The following is a 22,827-nucleotide window of genomic DNA, read 5'->3' as shown; positions in this document are numbered from 1 at the left end:
TTGAATAAAATTGATCTATCTGGATGAGATAAATCATTTACCAAATAACTACTAAGCAGAAATTACTACTGAGATGTACTTCATTATATAAATAGATTATGGTTTTCTTAAAAATACATTTTATTATTAAATTACATTCCAAAACTTGGAGAAACACAAAGCAAGGTTTTTGTTTTAATTATACTCTCCAGCCTTTTAAGAATCTCAAGTACACAAGTGCTTGCTTATCAGGACAGAAAACTTTTCATTCCAAAGACAATGGTATTAGAATTGGCAAATCCTGTAAAAGCACCTGCAACCCACCTAAAGGTGATTTAGGTTAAAAATTAATTCACTGCATCCATTCATTTATCAATAAAAATAATTAAAAGACTATTTATAACTCAGCCATGCATTTTGCCTAAATATGCCACAGCCTTAAATTTTTCTCAGTGGGGGTGTCATGATAGAAGGTATGCATCATATACAGAAAGGGAAGCAAATCCAAGAGGCTTAACACTTATAGTCCAAAACCAAAATTTTATTCAAACAAGCCCTACAAATAACATTAATAACTTTTAAAAACAGAGATATATTTAAATATTTAAAAATAATATAATAAAAATAATAATAAGATATATTTTAAAAATAACCTTTAAGAATATATACCTGACAGGTCTAGTGCACTCCTGTGCACTCCATAATTTAAACGTATGAGATGTTTCAAATGTCTGCCATAATCATGACTCATTTTGAGAACGCCAGAAACATTTCTTATAACTTGTATAAAACTACTGAGGCAACAAGTCATCTTCCATTTAATATTTTTGGTGCTTATTGACATCTAGCTGAGTGTCAATATAAACATATCACCAAAAGCATCTGTATTAACACTGTAGTCATAATTCTAGTTTATATAGATTTTGATCATATTAAATTTATAATAAGAAAATCATAGCTAAAACAAAAACAGCAAATATCACTTTGCTTGCTGTGGTGACACAGCAAAACCTTCTGTATAAACTGCATGGATGTTAAAAGCATGTTTACCTACACAGCTGCCTTTAGACTGCAGTTGTTGAGAATGTAAGTGAAACAGTGAAGCCCTGAAGCTTGTGCTTGTCCCTAAAGCCTGCATAGATCCTGTGAGCACCTCAGGCAGAACTGCATTTATGTGAACCTGCCTTCAGCCCTCCCGGGCATGACAGCCCAAATATGCACACACACCCCCTTTTAAGAAAACTGGACATCGCTCTCCATACTCATTGCAAGAACTAGCATATTTCTTTATTATTTCATATGGAAACTTCCACAGAGGAAAAGGAAACTTTAAATTATTTATACGAATAACATACAAAATAATTTTACATCTTACTATTTACTAAATTTAAATACTCATAGCTGGGAAAACCTGAGAACTCTTAAATATATTGGATTTATTTTAAAGATAAACAATACATTTATCAGATTCTCAGACATGAATCTCTGCAGAGACTATTCAATGAAGAAGTTCTCCAAATTATCTGAACACAACCAAGATGGAAAGCTGTATGACTTAAATATCAGTCCAATACTCCAGTAAACAGAGCGTTAGGAATAGCACATAATATCATGAATAGGAAAAAATAGTCAATAGCTTTTGTCCATGGAGCTCTCTACTGTCTCAAAGTTTTCACAGACATTACGGCTGCAGATGAGAAAATAATTATTTCAAAACTATGAAAAATTTTGTGGGGTAAGATTAGAAATACACTTTTTTTTTTTTTTTCCCCTGGGAACAGAAATGTCAGCTACATTTTACGCAGACGAAAGAGCACTGCAAAATCAGTTTGACCTTTTTCTTCCCTACCTTAGCTCTAGAAGAGCTGACATTCTCCATGTTCTCAATACTGCAGATGCAATTGTGAGAGACTTTTCGGCAAGCTACTCGAATGTAGTCCCAGAAGCTACGAGGACTTTCATAGCCGAACCAGGTGATCTGACCTTAAATCAAAACACAAGATACGTGAAGATTCATGAACCCCCCTCCCTGCTTGTTAGAAATAAGTATAAACAAAACGCTGCCCCATGCCTCCTTCATGCTGTCTGCAGAGATAGGGCTCTCGATAGCAGGCCTACAAATTCCTACTGAATCTGCCTGTTTAGGTAGAAGAGATTTGCATTGCTCAGCTCATCTTGATTTGAAACCAATACAAAAACAGAAGTTTGGGTTTTTGTGGAAATGTTTTTTTTTTTCCCCTCATTAATATGCTATAAGTGCTCAGAGTTCTTCATGGGGCTTTTAAGTCACACTGCTATACACATTGCTGTGATTCAAAACAATGATGAAGACTCATTACTATTATTTGCTTTAGGTAGCATCATGTATCCCATGTACAGATAATTTTGTCCTTTATAATTTCTCTAAAGGCCAATTTATTATGCAGGGGGTAGTGGCATCTTTATGTTAAGAGCAGATTTGAAACTTTACACAATGGCCTTTTCCTAAAGGAGAAATTGATGTTTGATCTAACATCTTTTTCAGCCACAATTTACTCGATCTAAAATACACATTGAGAAGTTGACCAAATCACATCAAGTAATTTCAACATATTTCCTGGACTTCTAACCAAAGACCTTGGGGATTTTTCCAGCCTGGAAGCGCTGCAGTTTTGCCTCCCTAAAGGTGGAAGTAGCTCCTGCAAAGGCAGCGCCTCAGCAGTGTTTTCCAGACTGCCCAGCACATCACAGTGACCCCACACTCCTCGAAAACAAGGAATTTTGCTCTCTGGTTATTGCCATTATAATGTACAGGCAAAAACTCTTTTCTCTGGAAAATGACATCTTACTTATAAATTATCTGAAGCCTTGACTTTTGCTTCTCAAGTTGTACTAGCTTATCAGAAAGACTTATATTCTCTTGCCACTAGAAAGCTCAGATTTCTAGGAGGAATATATTAGACTGATGCCGAGTGTAAAACACCAGAATAAGGTATCAAGAATATCTTTGTCTCATATGATGTACCTTAGCTCCCAGGATAGCCAGCACAGTGTCACAGCTGAAGATCTACCCCTATGGACCTAGGAAATTCAGGGTAGCCCAGGGTACTTGTTACTTCACTTCCTGACCCACATTTGCTTTCCCACACAAATTTACTCAGCATATTCAAAGTTTCATGGAAGACTTGTACGAAAACATGAAGACATTAATATATGATACGCAATATCCCAAAGAAACAGACTTCCAGCATTACTGTAGATACTTTTTTAGCTTTGAGGACCAAAAAGAGAAAGAAGTCTATTTCCATAAAGTAACTGCTCTTACAAATCCCAGTTTTTTTGAAACATGAAAGATCACGGCCAGCAACAAGTATTCACCAGTATTTTAACGATACAAAAAAGCTACCGATGTTTTCATATTCTTAATTATATCAGAAATATTTCTACCCCAGATTACACCCGCAAAATTAAATGTAGCCTCACTCCGTAGTTTTCTGAAGCCAGTAGTAAGTGGCAAAGTAATTCCGTTTACCAACAAGCATCTGAAAAGCATCGCGTTTAATTTAAAAATACGAATACCTTTGTATCAGAAATATATAACACTGCAGAGAACTTGGCTGGCTTACGTCGGTCAAAGAAGCCATGGGCCCTGATTACAACATGCTTGGATATAACTTCAGGCTTCAATCCCGCAGGAGCTCCCCAGCAGGGCACGGTGCCTCCAGACCTCAGCACGAGTTGGCTTCACTCGGAGCTCACAGCAGGCTCCTGCCACGCACCAGGGACCTCTACATCCCACTGTTTCCTCCTTACAGCTTTAAACCTTGCCCACACTCGAGCAGCCAACCCTATCTGAAACAAAAACTTCCTTAACTATCCAATATATGAAAAAGACCATTAGAGAATAGAGGAGCGTGTACTTTAAAAATGGTTACATAAGACATTAAGCTATATATTTCCTACAACTTGAAGCACCTTCAGTGTTTGAAAATCTGCTTGGCCTTTAATTAATGAGCTCAATGTACGTAGCCCACAGGATGTCGCAAGAAATGAAAAAGCTAAAATTATAGCTAGATTTTAAGGGGGTCTCAATTAATTTAAAACTTAACTTTCAGTATATGACTTACACGGCCAGTGATCTGAAGGAAAGAGAGAGTTTCCTGGAAGATGCAAGCAACAAGGAGCACATGGTCTTTGCAATCAAGTTTTTACATATCACCAGAAGATACAAAAGCTTACAGTTGTTCCAAGAGAAATGGCATAATTGCTTTTTTCAGTCCATCAAAATTCTTAGGTAAATATGGAAGCTGCAAATTTACTATCAAATACTGTTCTAATGAATGCAACTTTGTAGCACAAAAAGTAAATAGAAACAATATTAGCAAATTTTGCATTTCACTCCATTTTTCAATACTGTTGTACCTATTCTTATCAGCCAAATTCTGCTCTGAACTGGCAGCTAGATATTGACACCTGCAACACTATTTTTCAGATCTTTTTTCACTACCAAGAAATTCTGCTCAAATAAGACACTAGAACAGCCTGATCCCTGCTCTTCCACAGGCCAGTCTCCTATCTAGGAAGCAAAGCTCTGTAGCTGCAAAGCAGTAACTGCCAGGCTGCTCTAGGGTACAGGCAGGTGTCTTGCAAACTTTCCAGTACCATAATTTTGTGCACAGCAAACATAGTCCATTCTGCAAAAAATAAGTTTTAATATAATTTGTTAATAACATAATAGGATGATAAGTCTTTGAGAATTTCCTATAGTATCTACTCTTTATTTTGGGTCTGTAGAATGAGTCATTAAAAAATACAATAGCTCATAAACCCAGTCTTCCAAGGCAGTTTTAAATTGGTTTAAGATTTTTCCTCATACAGGAGAAAGAACCTAACCACAAATTACACAAGAGCCCTAATACTTCTTTTCAGAAAAAAAAATATAATAGAGTCAATACAGATCTAGAAATACTAAATCTAGTTAACAAAAGCTATTCTGCTTAGAAGGACATTTGTCATAGCACTATGACAATCAAAACCAAAAAGGGCTCCAAGGATATGCTTCAGCCTGGCCTCTTCCATGAGGGCTGTGTCTTCAGCTCTCACATCTTGCCCTCTCCCATCCCCACACCACCTCCATCATCTCCACTCTGTTATCCAGCAGATTTGCCTCGGGATGAGCAGCATTACAGGCTGCATCGTGTTTCCTTAATGCAACACTTTTTCCCCTCCTATGACCTGTATCTACAAATGCAGTCTCTCTTCTGCAGATATAATTCATATCCATTTTTATTCTGTAACCACTGCTTATCCTTTTTAAAACATCACTAGTGCTCAAGGGTTTTTCATTAATGTTAAGTGTTATTAATAGTCTGTGAAAGAGTAGGCAACAATATGATTTTTTTTCTTAAATAAATAAATAAAATGGAAATGCACAAGCAGGGATAAGATGTGCACTGCAGACACTGTCTAACTTGGTAATTCATCTTACTATGGAGATGATACTGCAAGGACTGAACAGAACTTATTTACCAGTGATGTCCCTAGTATGGCCGCTACCATTAGTGCCATTGCATTATTGACCCACAAAATGAGAACATTTTGAAGAACGAGCATAAGAGGACATTTGTCTTCCAATAGGCACATTACATTTATCCATTTGTCCAATAAGGACATTACATTTATCTTCCAATTCAAGCGGCACTGACCGCTCTATAAGTTTATTACTAACAGTGAATTTTCGAAACTCAAAAGGAAAAAAAAATGTGTGAGTCACTAGCAAATTAGGAATAACAGATGGACAGAGATGGGCACAGACAACTCTAGGAGAAGCTTTTGACACATATACAGTACCTCTAAAATACAGTTACAGGAAAAAAAGGCACACAAAGTCATTTAAGCATCAAAACAGCACAGTAGAGCATAGTCTTTAAATGTCATTATGGTGGCAAATGCAATTAAATGTACAAATGACAAGAACACACTCAGTAAGCATGACGTGAAAAGTTATATAATAAGATAATAATAAAAATATTATAAATTATAAAATATTATTATAAAATAAAATAATAAGATATATTGTATATTATAATAATAAATAAAGATATAATTATATATTTTTTAAAAAAATAGTCTAATACATACACATGACAATAGTTTAAAAAAAGTTTTGAGATGGTGGCCATAATAATCTACAGTAGTTATTAATGTCACTCATTGCTAGTTAATTGGAACTGACTTAAAGTGAAAGACCACAATACATAAATTAAATTTCTGGGTAGAAAATCATACGAGGTTACAATGCAGTAAAGACAACACATGCATCAATTTGATGTGGCTTCAGATTTTAAATCAGCTAAGATACATCTGTGATCAAATCCCAAATCATGTCGCTGAACATTTTTTTTGATGCCCCAGCTAAATTTACTCAGCTGGTCAAAAGATTAAAATAAACAAACATGCACACTCTTATGGGTAATGTACCCGAAAATCTGTAGCCAACAGCCAAACAAGCAGATAGCAAGACAGCTACAAGATAGGGCTTAATCCCCACAGTACACAAACGGTAAGACAGGAACAAATTCCAAAAACTACCTGCGATAAGTGATTCTCCTAAAATTATCTAAAATATCTACCAATCTCCTAAAAAAACCAACAACAATAGCAAAAAAATGCTACCATTTGATCCCTTCATTATAAAGCCATGCAAACTTTTATTGCCAAGCAGAAATAAATGAGTATTCCTCTTCTTTTCTCCTACCTCTTCAAAATTCCTTAATTGCCTAGTCCAGCAGTGTCAGGTTTTGTCAGTAGGCCTGCCAAACAGCTTATTTTAAGGGCAGGAAGGGCCACCCACCCTCATCATGAAGTATCTTCCACAGGATACTTCATCTGTTCTGTATTCCCCGAAAGAGCCAGAGCTTCTGGGCAGCAGCAGGTTTGCTGCACATACCTTGCACAGCACAGGGACAATTCTCTCCACTTCCTACAGTGACAGCCAAGGGCTTGCAAACCCCGCAAAACCCTCAAACCAACCCCCAAACCCTCTTCAAAACAGGCTCTGAGCCTATTCCTGTGGCCTATTCCTGACTGCCCTTTTAGCCACGAGTAAATAGAATCATAGAATCATTATGGGAAAGACCTTCGAGTCATCGAGTCTAACCAAAAACCCTTGAACACCAAGCCCGCTAAACCATGTCCCAAAGTGCCTCACCTAGACATTTCCTGAACACAGCAGTGAGGTTAAGAAAAATAATGGAGATTTTCAACACACAACTGGAAAGCCCTTGAGCAATTTGAAAGACCCTTCATTTCAGAATAGACTAGGTGACTTTCAAAAGTACTTCCCAGTATTTCTATTCTTCAACGATTCTTAAATATTTTTTTAAAAAAAACAAACCCTAAGAAAGGTGTTTCATGACACATATGCTACTGAGAGTGGACAACATCAGGTCAGCTGTCTACTAAAACTCAGTCTGAATACAGCTGCTAAAGCTGGCATTTTTAACAGAATAGCCAAGAGGATGAGGCTCGTGGCACTATGATTTCACAACTTTTAAATGTAACTGTTTCATAAATGCACAAAAAAAATGAATCCCCACAGTTAACCATCTTTTTCCCTATAAAATGACTATTCTTCCCATTTTGTGTTTTGTCTAGATGCTAGAGCACAAAAGCAGCAAGCAGCTACAGTCATTAATGTTCCATCAAGGCTGTTTTTCCTTCCTCAAAAAAAAATCTTTAGTATGAAATAATTGCCTGTAAGAGTTTTCAGATAGAAGTAATCTTAATCCTTTAGAATGTGAATTGAATCACATATTTAATCCTCCTTCCTCTTTCCCTATACTTTTGGTGGAAGTTAGAGATTTTAAGAACTGTTATTTGCCATCACCTTAAGGTTAAAGTCTACATGCTCCAACTCTCAAGCCTGGACAATCTGTGTAACATTTTACTGCCGCAGGACTATGATAGCATAAAAGTTTCCACTGTATCAAAGTTGTTATCACAGACAAAAATATCATGCGTGTTCTGCCTGCATTAAAATATTTCACATCATCCATTGCAATCACTAATCTGCTTTTAGCGCACTCTCTCCCACACAAAAAGGAGGCATTTGAAGCGTATTAGTCATTTCCATCAATAAGATGCAATTTCTTTCAACTCCTGTGCTGCATAATACATATCCTCTTAAAATTTGAATTGTCACAGGACAGTTATTATCTCCATTTCTATTTCAAGGTTTTTAAAGAATAAAATAATCACTTGCAGAAATCTAGCTTATTACCAAAAATTTCCCATTTGCGACACAATGCACAAGTTTCTGACTTTTTCATCTTTTTTATTTAACTCCACAAAGTTAGAAAATCATACTGGTAATTACAAAGGGGAGACTGAGACAACAATATCTTATTTTAAATAATTTTTATTTGCAAATTCTATTTGTCTCATATCAATTTGCTAGACTACCAGTACAGGCGTCTGCATGAAAATTAAGGAGCACTTGCCTCCTAAAATGATTAACTTCACAGACCAGACTAAAATGAAAAAAATACTAAAAATAAAAATCCTGGCCCAAGATAAATAGAGCATTTTGTTTAAACATCTAAAGATAAAAGGGGAAAAAATGAGGAAAAACATACCCTACAAAGTCCTTTCATAACCAAAAGGAAGGTGAAGGTCAAAGTTGACATCCTCTCTAACAAGCTGTGAAACAAAAGCGCATTGGGCAAAAAAAATAAACAAAGTTCATAATGACTTTTGCTCAAGCATCACTAAAGCTGGGGAAGAAGAGAGGGGAAGAGATCAACTTCTCAGCAGTGTAAAGTTGCTAAGTACCCATAATCACTCCAATAATCTTTGTCACAATGTGACAAACACCATGTTCCTACCCACTGTGTGCATTTTTTTCCTCCTGTGACAGCATGGCAGCAGGTAGTAATTGTGCTACTCAAATGTCAGCCTACACACAACGTTCTTCACACGCTCAGTTCCGAAAACTGAAAAGCAAAAGTACAAAAAGGAGTGGATTGTCATATTATGTATCTATATTTAGATGAGTATGATGTCCTTCATAAGCCCCAAATAATTTCAGAAACAGTATAGGGAATGGAGGAACAAGAAGAAGCTGGCTAGTGCCTGTTCCTGCTAAGGCACTCGCTGTTCCTTCAGCAGAGCAGCTTCCTTCAGAACCATCATGAAATCAAACAGACATTTCCTTGAATTAGAACAACATCTGACTCTGGTACAAGAGAAGAATCAACTGACCTTTCTTAAAAGCAATTTAATCCAGACCCAGTACATTCCAACAGCAAAACCCAGCTCTGCCATGAGGGCCGGAGCACAAACCGCTGGGAAAGAAGGCAACAAAAGCAGGGAAGTGAGGGAAGAAATGAGAGCAACGCCAGGGATGCGCTAGCTCTATCTTGTGCTAATGTGAAAACCACTACGGCAGCTTTGCAGACCCAGACTGTTAGCACAGACCTGCCTAAGGCAGGAGGACAGGGGGAGGCCAGGACCACAGCAACACCCACCAGCTACATGAGCAGCCTAGAACGGCACCAGCAGGAACAGCCAAAACATGTCCGATGAAAACACTTTCCTTGACTTCTCCACAGCAACTGAGACAACAACCATGAATGTGACAGCAAAGGGATAAAATGAAGCAGAGAAAACCAACACTTCCTTTCACAGTTTCCGCAGCCGTATACTAGTTCCATAAATGTAAATTCTCATGGTAAAAACATCACTCGTCACAAGCTCTTTTAATATACCTTTCAGTCGATGGCTCAGAATCTGTTCCAGAATGGCTGCAAAATTATTAAATTCAGGGGAGGAATCATCGATAGTCTCAAAGCAGGAACGGTCGATCAGAGTCTTCACTGAAAACCTAGAACAAAAGAGCAAGACCATCATTAACTTATCGCCCTATATAGTCATTGAACATAGCTATCTATCAAGACAGTATTTGGTGCAAAACAAACAAAAAACCTACAAAACTGCCTTTATGACTGCCCAGTCATTCTGAACAAGGTAACTCATACCACATTAAGAAACAGTCTGCAAATACAATCAATACCACTAGTTTTAGGCATTTTAAGAACAAAAACTCGAAGTCCTCCTGCTTTCTGAGTAACAGAGCCATTTCTTCTTCTCCCCTCCTCTAAACTGGCTTGATAAAGTTGGAAAAAAAAAACACTCAAAGGTACTACATGGCCATTTCTTTTCATAATCCTGACCTTTTCCTCAAAATTCCTTCTATGCCCAAAATCCATGCCCAAGAATCAGAAAGATGAAATTTAACCTATCACAGGAACACTGTAATTATATCCTAATGCAAGAATAACCCCAGCACACTATAAAATTGTAATTTTTTATCCACTATTAACTCTGCACATCAACTTGCACAGGCTGATTTTCCTGTAAATGGGTTTAATCCCTTTCCAGCATCATATTACTTCACTGTTAAGCCAGGAAAAAAAAAAGTTATTAATTTGAGTGACTTAACTTTTGAAATTGGAAAGGCTGAATCAAACCACTGTCTCAAAAGCAGATAATCTGTTACCAATTACTCAGACTTAGCTATGTCTAGTTACATTTGCACTTTTCCATCTTTATCCTGAGAAAATGTAATTTAAATCCCAAGAAACATGACAAATGCAGATTTTTCTCTTCCCTTTTCCATTTTAGCACAATCAATTTTAATTATCCTTTCTGCCTTTCCAGTTTGAAGGCAAGTTTCACATGCTCTCAAATTCTAAAGCAACCCTTTTTGAGGTATTCATTGAGCTTTGTGCAACAACCCTTGTTTGTATCAATGCAGTCGAATGGGAGCCCGAGATCATAATTTCACAACATGGGAGCTTCAACAGGATCAATCGGCTCCTTCTGCCCTGCCTGCTCATCCCAGTCTGTCGCCAGCACCACATGTGCCACTACCACTGCTTAAGAGACCCACTGTGAGTTGGTCTAGATTGATAGCACTTGAGAGGAGCAGGCATGCAGTGACTCTTAAGTGCAGATATACCCATAATAAAGACAGTTCCCAGCATGACAGTGCTGCGGCACAGCTGAAGCAGCGACGTCCTCGACAGACACAGGCAGGAATAAGACTCTTCAAACCTGCAGTCTGCTCTGCACTGTAGAAGTAGCTTTCAGGAACACTACTGCATCTCTAGTGGAGTCAGCTCAGCCTCCTCGTGCTCATTTACTGAATGAAACCATCCTAAACTATGCTCTCACTGAACTGGTATATATTTTTCTTTTTCAATTATGTTGTATCAAGTAAACTTCTGAAAAAGATTCTCCATCCTGCCTTTCCTGCCAGCTGCTCTTATTGCTAGTTCCTGGAAGGGCAGGGATTGGGAAGAAATGGGGGGAAAGCTGCTTGTCACGTCGTGACTCCTCCACAATTTTTACCATCTCCAAGCGCGAGACGAGCGTGCCCTGCACTTAACCCTAACCTGCCCCCAGCACCGCCACAACCGCCCTAACGGCAATAACAAGTGGCTTCCTCCAAGCTACACCACATCTGCGAGATGACCTAAAAAAACAACCAGGTCAGTATTTGCTGTAGCAAGACGGCTTCTGCCCTACCACACAGGAAGGCAAAGCAGGAGGTGCAGCACTGTGCGGTTATGGGCACAGACACAAGTAACACAGCGAGCAGCAACGTAGCGTGACTGCACTATATATATATAGTAACAACACCTTAACACTCCAGAGACCCGATCGTCACACTATTATAAATTGCAAAACAAATCACTGCCTAATATGTAGCTATGTCTGTTTTTTCCTTTATTCGGTGTCCTATTTATAAGCTCACTCGTTAAGACTGTATGGTATGCACGTTCACAAATGGAGATATATTCAGAAAAGGAACTTGTGGGCAATTCACATACTCATCTAAAATAATAGGTAAGTAACATTTTTTTTTTAAAACATTCAGCAACTCATTAGAAAAAAAAATAGTGCATACAGTTTTTGAAGAGCTGAGTTTCTACAACTTTTAAATACCGATTGGAAAGGACAGCCTAACATCCTGTTATCTTTAATGATGCTCTTTTTATACTCCCCCCATGTGCTCTACATGTCTAAACCTTTATAGTTATGAGCTTTCACTTCTGTCAAGTTTGACTAAAATTGGCCTCTAGGAGAACAAATGACAAACAGGGCAAATACACTTTATTTCCATACAACAGGATGATAACAACTCTATCAGTCAAAATATGACTGGCTGGAAATGTTTTCTGGGAGACTTAAAAAATACAGAGTAAAAGGCAAAAAGGAACCATGGAGCCTAAAGACCCTCCACACAAGGGGAATAAGAAGCAAAGCCCAGGTAGCTGTGATGCTGCATTAGAGGTTCAGGACAGATTGCTTTAATTTTTTTCCCCCATTTGTTGTTCCCACTTCATATTCCTCTGCCCCAGGCTACTTACTGCAGCATTGCTTGAGGCACAAAAGAGGCTTTAAACAAACTTCGGGTCTTCTAGAAGGAACTTTTCAGTAGACTGTAGCAGTACTGGAATAATTAAGCCCCAGCTCAGACACCTCGAATTTTTTATCCAACCAACTTTTATCCAACCAGTTCCTGTGTCTCACTGCAGCAGTAAAAAGTAACTGCAGCTAGAGCAAAAAGAGATCCAAACGATGGTGCTTCTGAAAAGCCTCTGGGACCTTTGATGTTTTTGGCTCCTTACATCTTCTTCCCTGTCACGAACATGGTCTTGTTCATGCCAAAAAAACAGCTGTAGAAACAGCAGCAATTCTCTGGCTTTAGTAAGAGTTTCTGAACTCTTACTCAAGTGGGAGGAAAATATTCTTGAATTAGAAGGATTTACAGCAAGGTTTTTAGGGTGGGTTCTTAACTCGAAGACAAACTCAAGGTGGACCTGCAAGCTAGAGGCTTCATTCCAAACACATACTGCTTTCTTTAAGACCTATTAAACAGCAACAAGCTTCTAATGAAGCAGGGACTGGGCAGAAAATACAACTGCTATCTGCATTTGTTACTTTCCAGTGCTATTATATTTGGCTCCTCTCAGTTTTCAAATAACTGGAAGCATCTTTCCAAATAAATTTGAAAAGATTAGTTTGCAATTTGAGAAGAAGAAAATTTCAGTTCAATCTTAATCTAAGATCCTCCCTTTGGATCCTTATCTATGCATATTAAAGGAAAAAAACCCTCAAAATTCCAGCACTATTGGCAAATGAAAGGCATCAAAGCTTAAAATTAAAGGAAGGGGAGAGGAGAATAGCTTAGAAAATGTATTTTAGTTAATATTATTCAAAAAATCCGCTTAAAAATTATTGCTATTTAAATCACTGCTGTGCAGTTCCACAAACACAAGCAGCTGTTTCCACACACAATTAGTTAATGGAAGTTATCACTCATTACCTTCCATACCGACTTTTCCACCCAATATTTTTAATAAAACAAACTGTTCCTTCCGTGTATAAGGAAGTATCCACATCGGCACAAGAAGTTAGAAAGCACTACTGAAGGAAGTGACTGAAAATCGAAATCCTAGTTTAACTATGGAATAAAGCTGCTAAATTGAAGCTTTTGGAAAATTAGTTCATTAAATTATCAGAGACTGTTACCAGATGGTAATTCAGAAGAATGTCTTCCTTGTAATCTCTCACCTCCACTAGGTAGCAAATGGAATCAGCCAAATTTAACTGAGTCAGTTCAGTGGAGGTTTTTGTTTTGTTGTTTTAAAGGTTTATTTCTTATTGTCACAGAATTTGATCAAAACAGACTATTACTTTAGTAGTTTTCATACTTACCTGGATATTTCCTAACGACAATTTTTCAATAACAGAAAATATGCAATAACTACAGAAAGGCATTCTAAACATTTTTATGAGAATAAGCAACATAAATAAATGTATGTAAACCATTTTGTTTTTACTGAAAACTCTATTTTATTGAAAATAATTATAGCACGATCTACTTGAGTTGTTCCTGTAGTAGTCTTTCTCACATACTTTTGACTGAATTTATTCAAATTCCTAAGCAACTTCACCTATTTTACAACAGCATTTTAACTGCTAGGAAAAGCATATGAAATATGCAGACTGTAAAATAAAATTTAACAGCATAGTGTCCAAAATATTTCCTGGTAAATGATGCAGAATGAACCAGCAAGCACTGCTGAATGCAGGACAATCGCTTAAAAAGAGCTGGTTTTAGTCAGGTGCAATTGTGGATTTACTTGATAAAACCCTTGTTTTCCTAAGACTGCAGATTGGCAATACCAGCATCTCAGTGTGGCAACAGCAAAGCAGAACTGATGAAAGGGAACACTTTTTTCTTCTATTTATTCTGCTTCACTAATTTTGAAAAAATACATATTTCTCTCTTTTTCTTTGTTGCTGTTGCATCGCCCTTCCCCAGGCAGCAACAGACATAAACATAGTAACTACCCCGGGAAGGGAGAACCTGGACACTAGCACTTCAAGGGCTACTGAAACAGATTCCTTCCAGCATGAGATGAGATACTCAGTTTGTAAAACCCATTAAAGAGCGCACAATAAAAGCAAGAGAAGAAGATGGGTTCCTGAACTGTTTTTAAAAACAGTGCGATACACTATTACCTAACCTATGTAACTATAACCTAATGGCCTTGGTCCGTTATAAAAACGGGTACAAATTACAACGACATCAGAGTTGATAGGGGACTGCCCAGATAACATTCGGGTTCGTTCATTCCGCAGCCCCCGGCGCTGCGGGGAAGCCGCGGAACCGCCGCTCTCGCATTAAAAGTTTGGTATGACGTCATAGGTCAGTCCTGCATCTGTGCGAACGCCGCATGGGATGTGACAGTGACAGCAGTGGAGAGGGTTACATGCAGAAGCACAGAAATGAGCTTATATAAGCTCAGCATCACTGTCACACGCACACACACACACAAAAATAACAATTTCCTGGACGTGGTCTGCACCGCAGATCTCCTGATCCAGGTTTTGGAGACAAAAACACCCCCAGCGGACGGACCCTCCGCCCCCGCGCTGCTCCCGCGCCCGCCGCGGCGTTTGGGGAGGGACCGGCCACTTCCTCGGCCGCTTTCAGTTTCACTCTAAGTCCAGGAGAGCTGATGCTAAAAGGGCAACATGTAAAAACGGGCGTGCGGTAATTTAACAACGGCAACAAAAACGAAAATAATAATGAAAAAAAAAAGACACACACGCTGATGAGTCGCATGAAGATGACATATAAATGTATATATACACATCTCAGGCCATCGCATGGGTGCGGGAGCTCGCAGCCCGCCCCGCCGCTCGCCCCCGACCCCGCTGGGCGCCACACCGGGAGCCGCCGGCCCCGCCGCTCCGCTCCGCTCGCCGCCCGGGCCCCGCCGCGGCCGCGGGGGCCGCACCAGGCCGGGGGCTGCGCGCTTGGGCCGCGGGGGCCGCCGTTCACCTGCAGACCGTGATCAAGTTCCGCCGCTCCACGGCGGCGTTGCGCGCCGGGACGCTCCTCCTGCGGGCCGCGGCGCCGAGCCCCCCCAGGCCGAGGGACGCCATGTCGGGCGGGCGCAGCTGGAGCCGCAGCGCTGGCGCCGGCCCTTTGTTCGCCGCCTCCCTCGCGCGCACGAGCGCCCCGCGGGCGCGGAGCAGCGCCGGGGTCCCCGCGGCGGGCGGGCCTGGCGGCGGCGGCGGCTCCGCTCCTCGCCGCTCGCGGCGCCGCAGCGCGCGGGGCAGCCAATGGGCGCGCGGGCGGGCGCGGCGCCGGCGAGCGGGGCCGCTTCAAAGCGGCGCGCGCCGCTAACGGTGACGGGAGGCGCTGGGTGCGGTGCCGGCGGCTGCGGTGGAGGGAGGGCTGGACCGAGCCGGGCGCCGAGGAAGGGGCAGCGCCGCGGGAGGTGAGGTGCGAGCGGCGCGGGGGTCCCTGCGCCTCCGCGGAGACCCTCCTTCCCTCGCCTCTCTGTGGGGGCAGCGTCCCCCAGGGAGCTCGCTAAGGGGGGCCTCGCTGCTGTCTCTGCTTCTCCGCCTTGTGGTCTGCCTTTCCTAGCGTGCGGGGCTTCCGCGGCTCCCCGCTGTGGTCCTGCCAGCCTGTGGCTTGAAACTTCTACATGGAGAGTGGTGAAGTGCTGGAACAGGCTGCCCAGGGAAGTGGTGGAGTCACTGTCCCTGACACTGTTCAAGAAATGTGTAGATGAGGTGCTTAGGGTTAGCAGGCTTGGTGTTGAAGGGCTTATGGTTGGACTTGGTGGCCTTTAAGGTCATTCCAACCATAATGATTCTATGATTCTTAAGCTGCTGGGTATGGCGCTGTGGTGCTGAGGTGCCTGTGGCTTTGGGGAACCATTAAAGGCTGCCACTTACATCTGTGTAAATTTTTGCATGTAAATGAAATAAGAATGGACCTTGGGTTCAAAGCATGGGCATTTGTCACTGCAGTAAACAAAAATGTCTGAGTCTGCCCAGAAGAGCTCTGGAAGCAGCTTTGTTTATGTGCTCAGTTGTGTGGGATGAACAAGATGGGCTGCAGCTGGTGCAGGGAAATCTGGATGACCCAATCCTTCCAAGGAAAGGTGTCCAAGCAAGACACCTCATCTGGGGTGCAAAGGAGGGCTCCTGGAGGGTGGTTGCCTAGAGATGTGAAGCTGTACGAATTAATATGCTTCTCTGCTGAACTCCCTTTCTGCTTAAGAAAATAACTTTATTTGCATGAAGTAAGAATGAAAGGTCACAGCATGGGTTCTTGTTCTGAGATTTGAAAGTTTCCAGTTTAATCACAAAAGGATCTTCATAAACTTGATCTGACTTCCTGTCTTCTCACCCCACTCAATACGTACTCTGATTAGTTTGGGCTAACTTTTGTTCAGGTCTACTTAAAATGGTAGGTAGGCTATTCTTCTTTTCCCTAAGGCAATACTATTTTCCTTGGGTAGGTTTTCTCCACAAACACCCTATAATTTAAATTAACTGAGGTAGTTCATAGCAGTTTCTTGCCTGTCTTCCCTCCCTGCTTCAGAAATAGCATATAGGGAGTAGGGGCAAGGTGGGAAACTGGAGGAGGAGATGCTTTCTCTTGCTTTGAAAGCAGGAGTAGGATTGTTACTGGTCTTTACTCATTCACTTTTCTACAATTGAAGGAAATGATAAATACTAGATTTGTTGCTTTGATTTGTTTTTTCTCTCTGGAAATGAAGAGCTGGCCCTCAGGTTTCTCTCTGCTTCCCAGAGTCTTTGCTGAAGTTATTGTCTGTGTAGATTCTATTAGACAAGTCTCTTGTCTTAAATCTTTTGGAACTTAGGCTGAGGCTGAAACCTAAGACTCCTTCTCTCTGCAGAGGAAGGAATTGCAAGGTTTGATGTTACTGAACTTACAAGAAAGCTGACTTACCGGATATCTACCAACAGACTACAAAAAAAAATTTCTATATATATCAAAACCACTTCCCCTTTACTCCATTTTCAGAAGTCTTTCACACTTTAAATACATAAGCCTGTTTTCATCCAAAATCTTTGAGAGGTTAGACTTCAACACTGCTAAGTTCTGTTTCTCAAGCAAATGAGGTTGCTCAAAGGTCACTGCTTGCTTTCAAATGCCATGCTTCCTCCTTATCAAAGTAGGAACTGCAAAGAGGTCTCAGAAAACTTCAAACAAATTCAAAAGAACAAACAAACAAAAAAAAACCTTGACTATAATCAGCTTCCTTAGAGAAAGAAAGCTCAGTAAATTCATCAGAAAACTTACTGTGGTAAGTCTCATGTTAAGTTGCTCCCTGTCTGTCAACTTTGACTATCAGCTTGATAAAATTAACATTGATGATTTTGGTACTGAGGTTTTAAGGAGAGTGGGTGAGCGAGGAGTGAGAAAGCAGCAGCAGCAGTATGTTTTATTGAGGTCATGCAGTGACTCAGCAAGCTCAGTTGTAAATGGACAGTGATTTAACAAGGTTCCCTGGCCAGGCTCCCCTGGGCGTTTACTGTATGGCAGGCAGAGACAGCAGAAAGCACCAGGGAGACCCTCCTGTTGAGTCATGATGTTCCTAACAGACCCCAAGCTCCTTGCCAGAGAAGTGTGGATGCAGCTGGATTCAGTGCTAGTCAAAGCCCAAGGAGAAGTGAAAAATGAGGCCGAGAGGAAATGTCCTGTGGCGTGATAGTGTGACCGCTCCACAGCCGATCGCTGTGTGAAAGGTGGTGAGGAAAGGAGATGCGCTGTTCTCCTGAATATCAGAATGCACGGGAGCACTAGAGATCTGGAGAGCCCTTTCTGTGCAGTTGGATAAATCACTCATGTCGACATATCTGCACCCTCGAGTGGGTACTTTGTCATAACAAGTTTCTGGGAGTGCACAGGCACTAATGCTGCAGCTAACAGATGAACTTGGATGTGTAGGCTTGGCTCAGTCTAGCCTTTGCATGTTCAAACATAATAATTAAAAAAATACCTCAGTTTGAAGAATGTGACCAATCTGAGCTGGCCTTAATCCACATATCTCTTCCTGGCAGCTGAGGGCCTGGAGTGTACAGAGACTGGTAACATCAAAATATCTTAAATTAGTGTACTTGTATAATCAATCAAATTACAAGCATAATCAAATGAAGAGGTTTGTTTTGTTTTTTATCATGTACCATGTTGTGAGGGTATTGTTTTGCCAAAGAACCTGGTTAGTTTAGTGGAAGCTGACAGATGGAGAAAGTTCCCAGATGCTCCCTAGAAAACACTGGAATCCTAAGTATCCACCATGATTGCACACAGGAAGAAACAGGGACACTCCAAAGTCTCTGCCCAAGCTGTAGAACTGTGAGATGGAGATGGATGCTCATGGAGAGCACAGAAAGAAGGTGGAACAGCTTGTATGACAAGAGTGTTGTGATGGATGGGTATGAGCCTATGAGGGGGGAAAGGGCTAAGGGTGAGGAGATCTCTGCAAACAATTTGATTGCATGAAGCTTTCCCCTGGGGCAGGGGAAAAGTGGTTTGAAAGCTTATAAATAAGGACCAGAGAAGGTCCAAACAAGAGTGATGTTAAGAGTGATGTGGGTTCTCCTACAAACTGCCAGACTGAGACAAAATCATGTTAAGTGAAGCCTCATGATCACTGACCATAGGGGACTTGGACCAGGCATGGAGTAACACCCTGCACTGGAACAGGCTGGGTGCTGACCAGCTATGGGCAGTCCTTCAAAAAAGCATCTGGGTGATTTCTTTCCATCCTGTGAGTACCATACTCCTTTAAGGTCTTATTTTGGTGACAGTCATGAACAGAAAGAATAAGAGCTGCACTCTGCAGAATGATGTCTGCACAGTGGAGTTGGCTAAGGAAAAAATAGTCTTTCTTTTGGCCATTGAAATACAGAGCAAATGTGATTTAGGGTAGGGTTACACAATGTTCAATTTGCAAGCTTTAAAATCTTTAAAGTTTCAGGTTGCTTTCCTAAAATGAGTAGGAAAGTAATATTTAAACATTTAAGGGTCATGACTGGAAGACCTATGCTACACATAAAAACTTATTTTTGTCCACTCGGAAATAAGTCAGTGTGTTTGATTCTTTTGCTTATTCTTTTTGCATAACTGAATTTATCTAGTTAGTGTATTATTCTTAAATATTTAAATTGCCACATGGTCAAGTAGTAAATAATAACATAAAATATTTTTTCTTTACAGGTGTCCAATTCAAACCTCAATACCTAGTCTTATTCATCTAGGAGCAGTATATCTCTTGTCACAAAATATGTGAAGGTTGTGTTAATAGCTGTGGTCCTTGAAGGTCTTAGTAAGCATGGCTGATAGGATCAGACTTGAGACCTCTTCAAGAAGGATGGAACTGAAGTGAATGATGAGTTGTGTGTGTTTTGTTTCTATTTATTTATTTTTCTCACACCTGCTTGCTCATCTGTGTTGGTTTTCATGCTCTTCACCCCTCTCCCATCAAAATAGAGGAGGATCTTACCTGCTACCAACATAACTTATTTAAATATTAGAACTTGTTCCAGTTTTGCCAGGTATCTTTGCTGCTTAGTCTGCATTTGTTGTCCTTATTTTCTACACTTTACTACATGTGCTACAGCTGAACAAATGGGATATAGGATGACATCTACAAGTCTTGGTCTGCTTGAAGTTCCATATTGTTTATGTACCTATGAATGCTTTGATACTATTTCTAGTTTTGCTGTTTTAGTATACTTATGTTAGGATTCAAAACAAGAAAATATTAAATATAACCTGCTTGCAGAAGGCTTTTGACTTGGCGGTGATTCCCCTTGGAAGTGGGAATCATTCTCCAGACTTGCTTTGTGTTTCCTTGCAAAGTGCATGTAGGTCTCTTGCAGTTGAACAGCTCCCAAATCTTTTGTCACCTGTGTCAGTACATGTCACAAGCTGTAACTAAAAGGCAAATACACAGATAAGATTAATGTTTGTAACATTACATGTGATTTTAGATGATTGAAAAGCACAGGTAGAAAAAATATTATGGCACTGTGAGGCACAATCAGAATTTCTGCATCCTTTCCTGACCTTAGAAGCTATTGATTCTCTAAGGTAATATGACATTTCCCTGCTTGGTACCTATTTATTAATCCTTTAGCTGCTTATTATATTTACTGTCATTCCTTAATATAATAATCCTAAATTAGTTCCAGATCGATGCTTTTCTAGGAATTAGAATTCTGGTTGAACTGTAGTTTGCATGATGTGTGAACATTGTGTTTACACTGACTTAATTGCACATGAAACTGTTTAAACAGGGAGCTCAGTTTTTCTGGCAATCGCTGCCACAGTAGGTGTAGAGAAACACCATGTCTCAGATCCTGGTATCAGAGGTCCTAGAACCAGCAACTGCTCCCCACGAAGGCGGCTCCTGTTTCTGCGGCTGCTGGGAGGGCTCCTTCCAGCAGCTGCAGGGCACACACACACACTCAGCTGTATTGCTGATGCACCTGTGTGCTGGTCACTACTGCTCAGAGTGCTAGTAGCAGTTTACATGATGAAAAGTTAACTCACCAAACAATGTTAATGTTAATACCCAGAGCCAATTTTCTCTACAAAACAAGGTGTTTTGGGGTCTTCTATGCATATTTTAATTCCCGTATGACATTTTTAAAGCTTGGGTGAATAAAGTTCTATCTTTTTTTTTTACTGCTGGCTACAATATGTTCCGATGTGCACATGTAGTAAGTTGACAGTATCCAAGTTAATTTCATATCCTGCTGAATCTACTCATAACCTCCCTTAAAATCAATGACACCTGTAATGTCTTAAAATTGTACTTGGTCTCATGGAACACAGCCACCATGGATCCTTTATGGCTGTCTCCCATGGTTTTGGAGTGGAGGCTTCTATCTTATACTTTCATGCTATTGCATGCAAAAGAGGCTTTCACTGCTGCTAGATACAGGGGCTGTTGTCAGCAAAAGCGCTGACTCCTTGTAACATATGCAGATATTAACAATGTTGAACCTAGTGTAATCATGTTAATAAAAGCCTAAAAGCTACGCTCAAAGCCTAGCAATCAGTTAATGCTGCATCTTTTAATAGCCTTTCTGAGGATGATTCTGATGACATCTCACTTCTCATTTTACTTGCTATTTTTTAATAGAATAGCATCTATAACATTCGTCTTACCCTTTCATTACCTTATTTACTTTTCCATAATTTTCATGGAAATTGGAACTACGTAGGCATTTTCCATTTTAGAGTTTTACTTGATATGCCTGTGGTCCTGCTTTGTTTATAGTTAAGAGCAGGTCCATCCCATTTACAGCCTAGGCTGTAATCCCTGCATGGAAAATATGCCCTGCTTGCCATTCTGCAGAGGAGCTGTTTGTCCCTGCGTGTTTACCCATGCACGGAACAGCCCTTCCCAGGTGAGTTGCTATAGCAACGCTAATCCCTTCCAAGTGTTTCCTTAGGATCTGTATCCATTCCGGAGAGGAGGCATCAGGCTGTGGTGTCTCCCTCCCTGCCCCCTCCGCCCCCCACCCTTTGAGCTGCTGAGCAGCCTTGTGACTCTTTACCTGTCATTTTAATGTGATATCCCAAACTTTTTTTGTAGTTTTTCACTATTTTATGTAATCATAGAATCATTAAGGTTGGAAGGAACCTTTGGAGATCATCTAGTCCAACCCTCCTGCACACGCAGGGTCACCTAGAGCATGTGGTACAAGATATATGCTGTGTACATGCTATACATTAAGATATTGCAAATATTTTTCCTACAATAAATGGGTGAAGAAATCTTTTGTTCTCTTTATATTCCAATTGGTCCATTCAACCTGCCTTGAATTTTGAGTATTCACAGCGATGCAGAGCTGTTGCTTAATTTGTTGACCTCTGCATAACTCTATCATGATTTGTTCTACAAAATGTGTCCCTTGATTCAAATATATATATATATTTAATTGCATTTGAAAACTTCCATGTTAAACACCCATTCTATGGTAGATTTTTGCTGTAGCTTTCTTTAATGAAGCTTCATTAATCTGTTTTGTAAATGGATTTTGTACTAGCAAACAATACTTAATCCCCCTTTGTATGGTTGTAATGGTCTTGTGTAGTCTACGTGCTAGACTATTCCTTGAGTTCTCTAATGTTTTAATGGTACTTTTTTGCATAATGGGGACACTTACTGTAGCCCAAATTAAGCGGTTATGCACTTATCTATCTTCATGTTAGGCCAGCTAGCCACTTTCTAATACTGCCTTTTGTATTCAAGCAACTCGTAGATGTTTTGTTGATGCACATACTGAAATGAAATTGCATGGAGTGGGTACAGTGCCATCCATCTGCAAATGTGCGAGTGTCTTTGTTATCTGGCCATGCTACTCTTTCAGGGCCCTTCCCTAGGCTTCAACCACTTATCTTCTTTAATAATCACCTCTCTATTTTTCTCATTTCAATGTTATAAAGTA

The 22,827-nt window shown here is 40.3% G+C and overlaps 1 protein-coding gene across 1 annotated transcript in view; it reads right to left on the bottom strand.

Moving 5' to 3' along the window:
- The window catches only part of RUNDC3B (RUN domain containing 3B), a 45,439-nt gene extending 29,909 nt beyond the window's left edge, over positions 1-15,530 (bottom strand). The window contains exons 1-3 of the mRNA XM_088533575.1: positions 15,380-15,530; positions 9,726-9,841; positions 1,829-1,962 (exon numbers count right to left, since the gene is read on the bottom strand). Coding sequence (XP_088389701.1) covers positions 1,829-1,962; positions 9,726-9,841; positions 15,380-15,483 — 354 coding nt within the window. The 5' untranslated portion in view covers positions 15,484-15,530. The remainder of the gene's footprint in view (positions 1-1,828; positions 1,963-9,725; positions 9,842-15,379) is intronic.
- Positions 15,531-22,827: the final 7,297 nt, after the last annotated feature.

The sequence above is a fragment of the Tinamus guttatus genome, unplaced genomic scaffold (genome assembly GCF_059628265.1).
Source record: "Tinamus guttatus ecotype Peru unplaced genomic scaffold, ASM5962826v1 Tinamus_guttatus_pri_ptg000509l, whole genome shotgun sequence".
Classification (NCBI taxonomy): domain Eukaryota; kingdom Metazoa; phylum Chordata; class Aves; order Tinamiformes; family Tinamidae; genus Tinamus; species Tinamus guttatus.
Note: the sequence above shows the minus strand (reverse complement) of the source record. Positions and strands in the feature narration are given on the sequence as shown.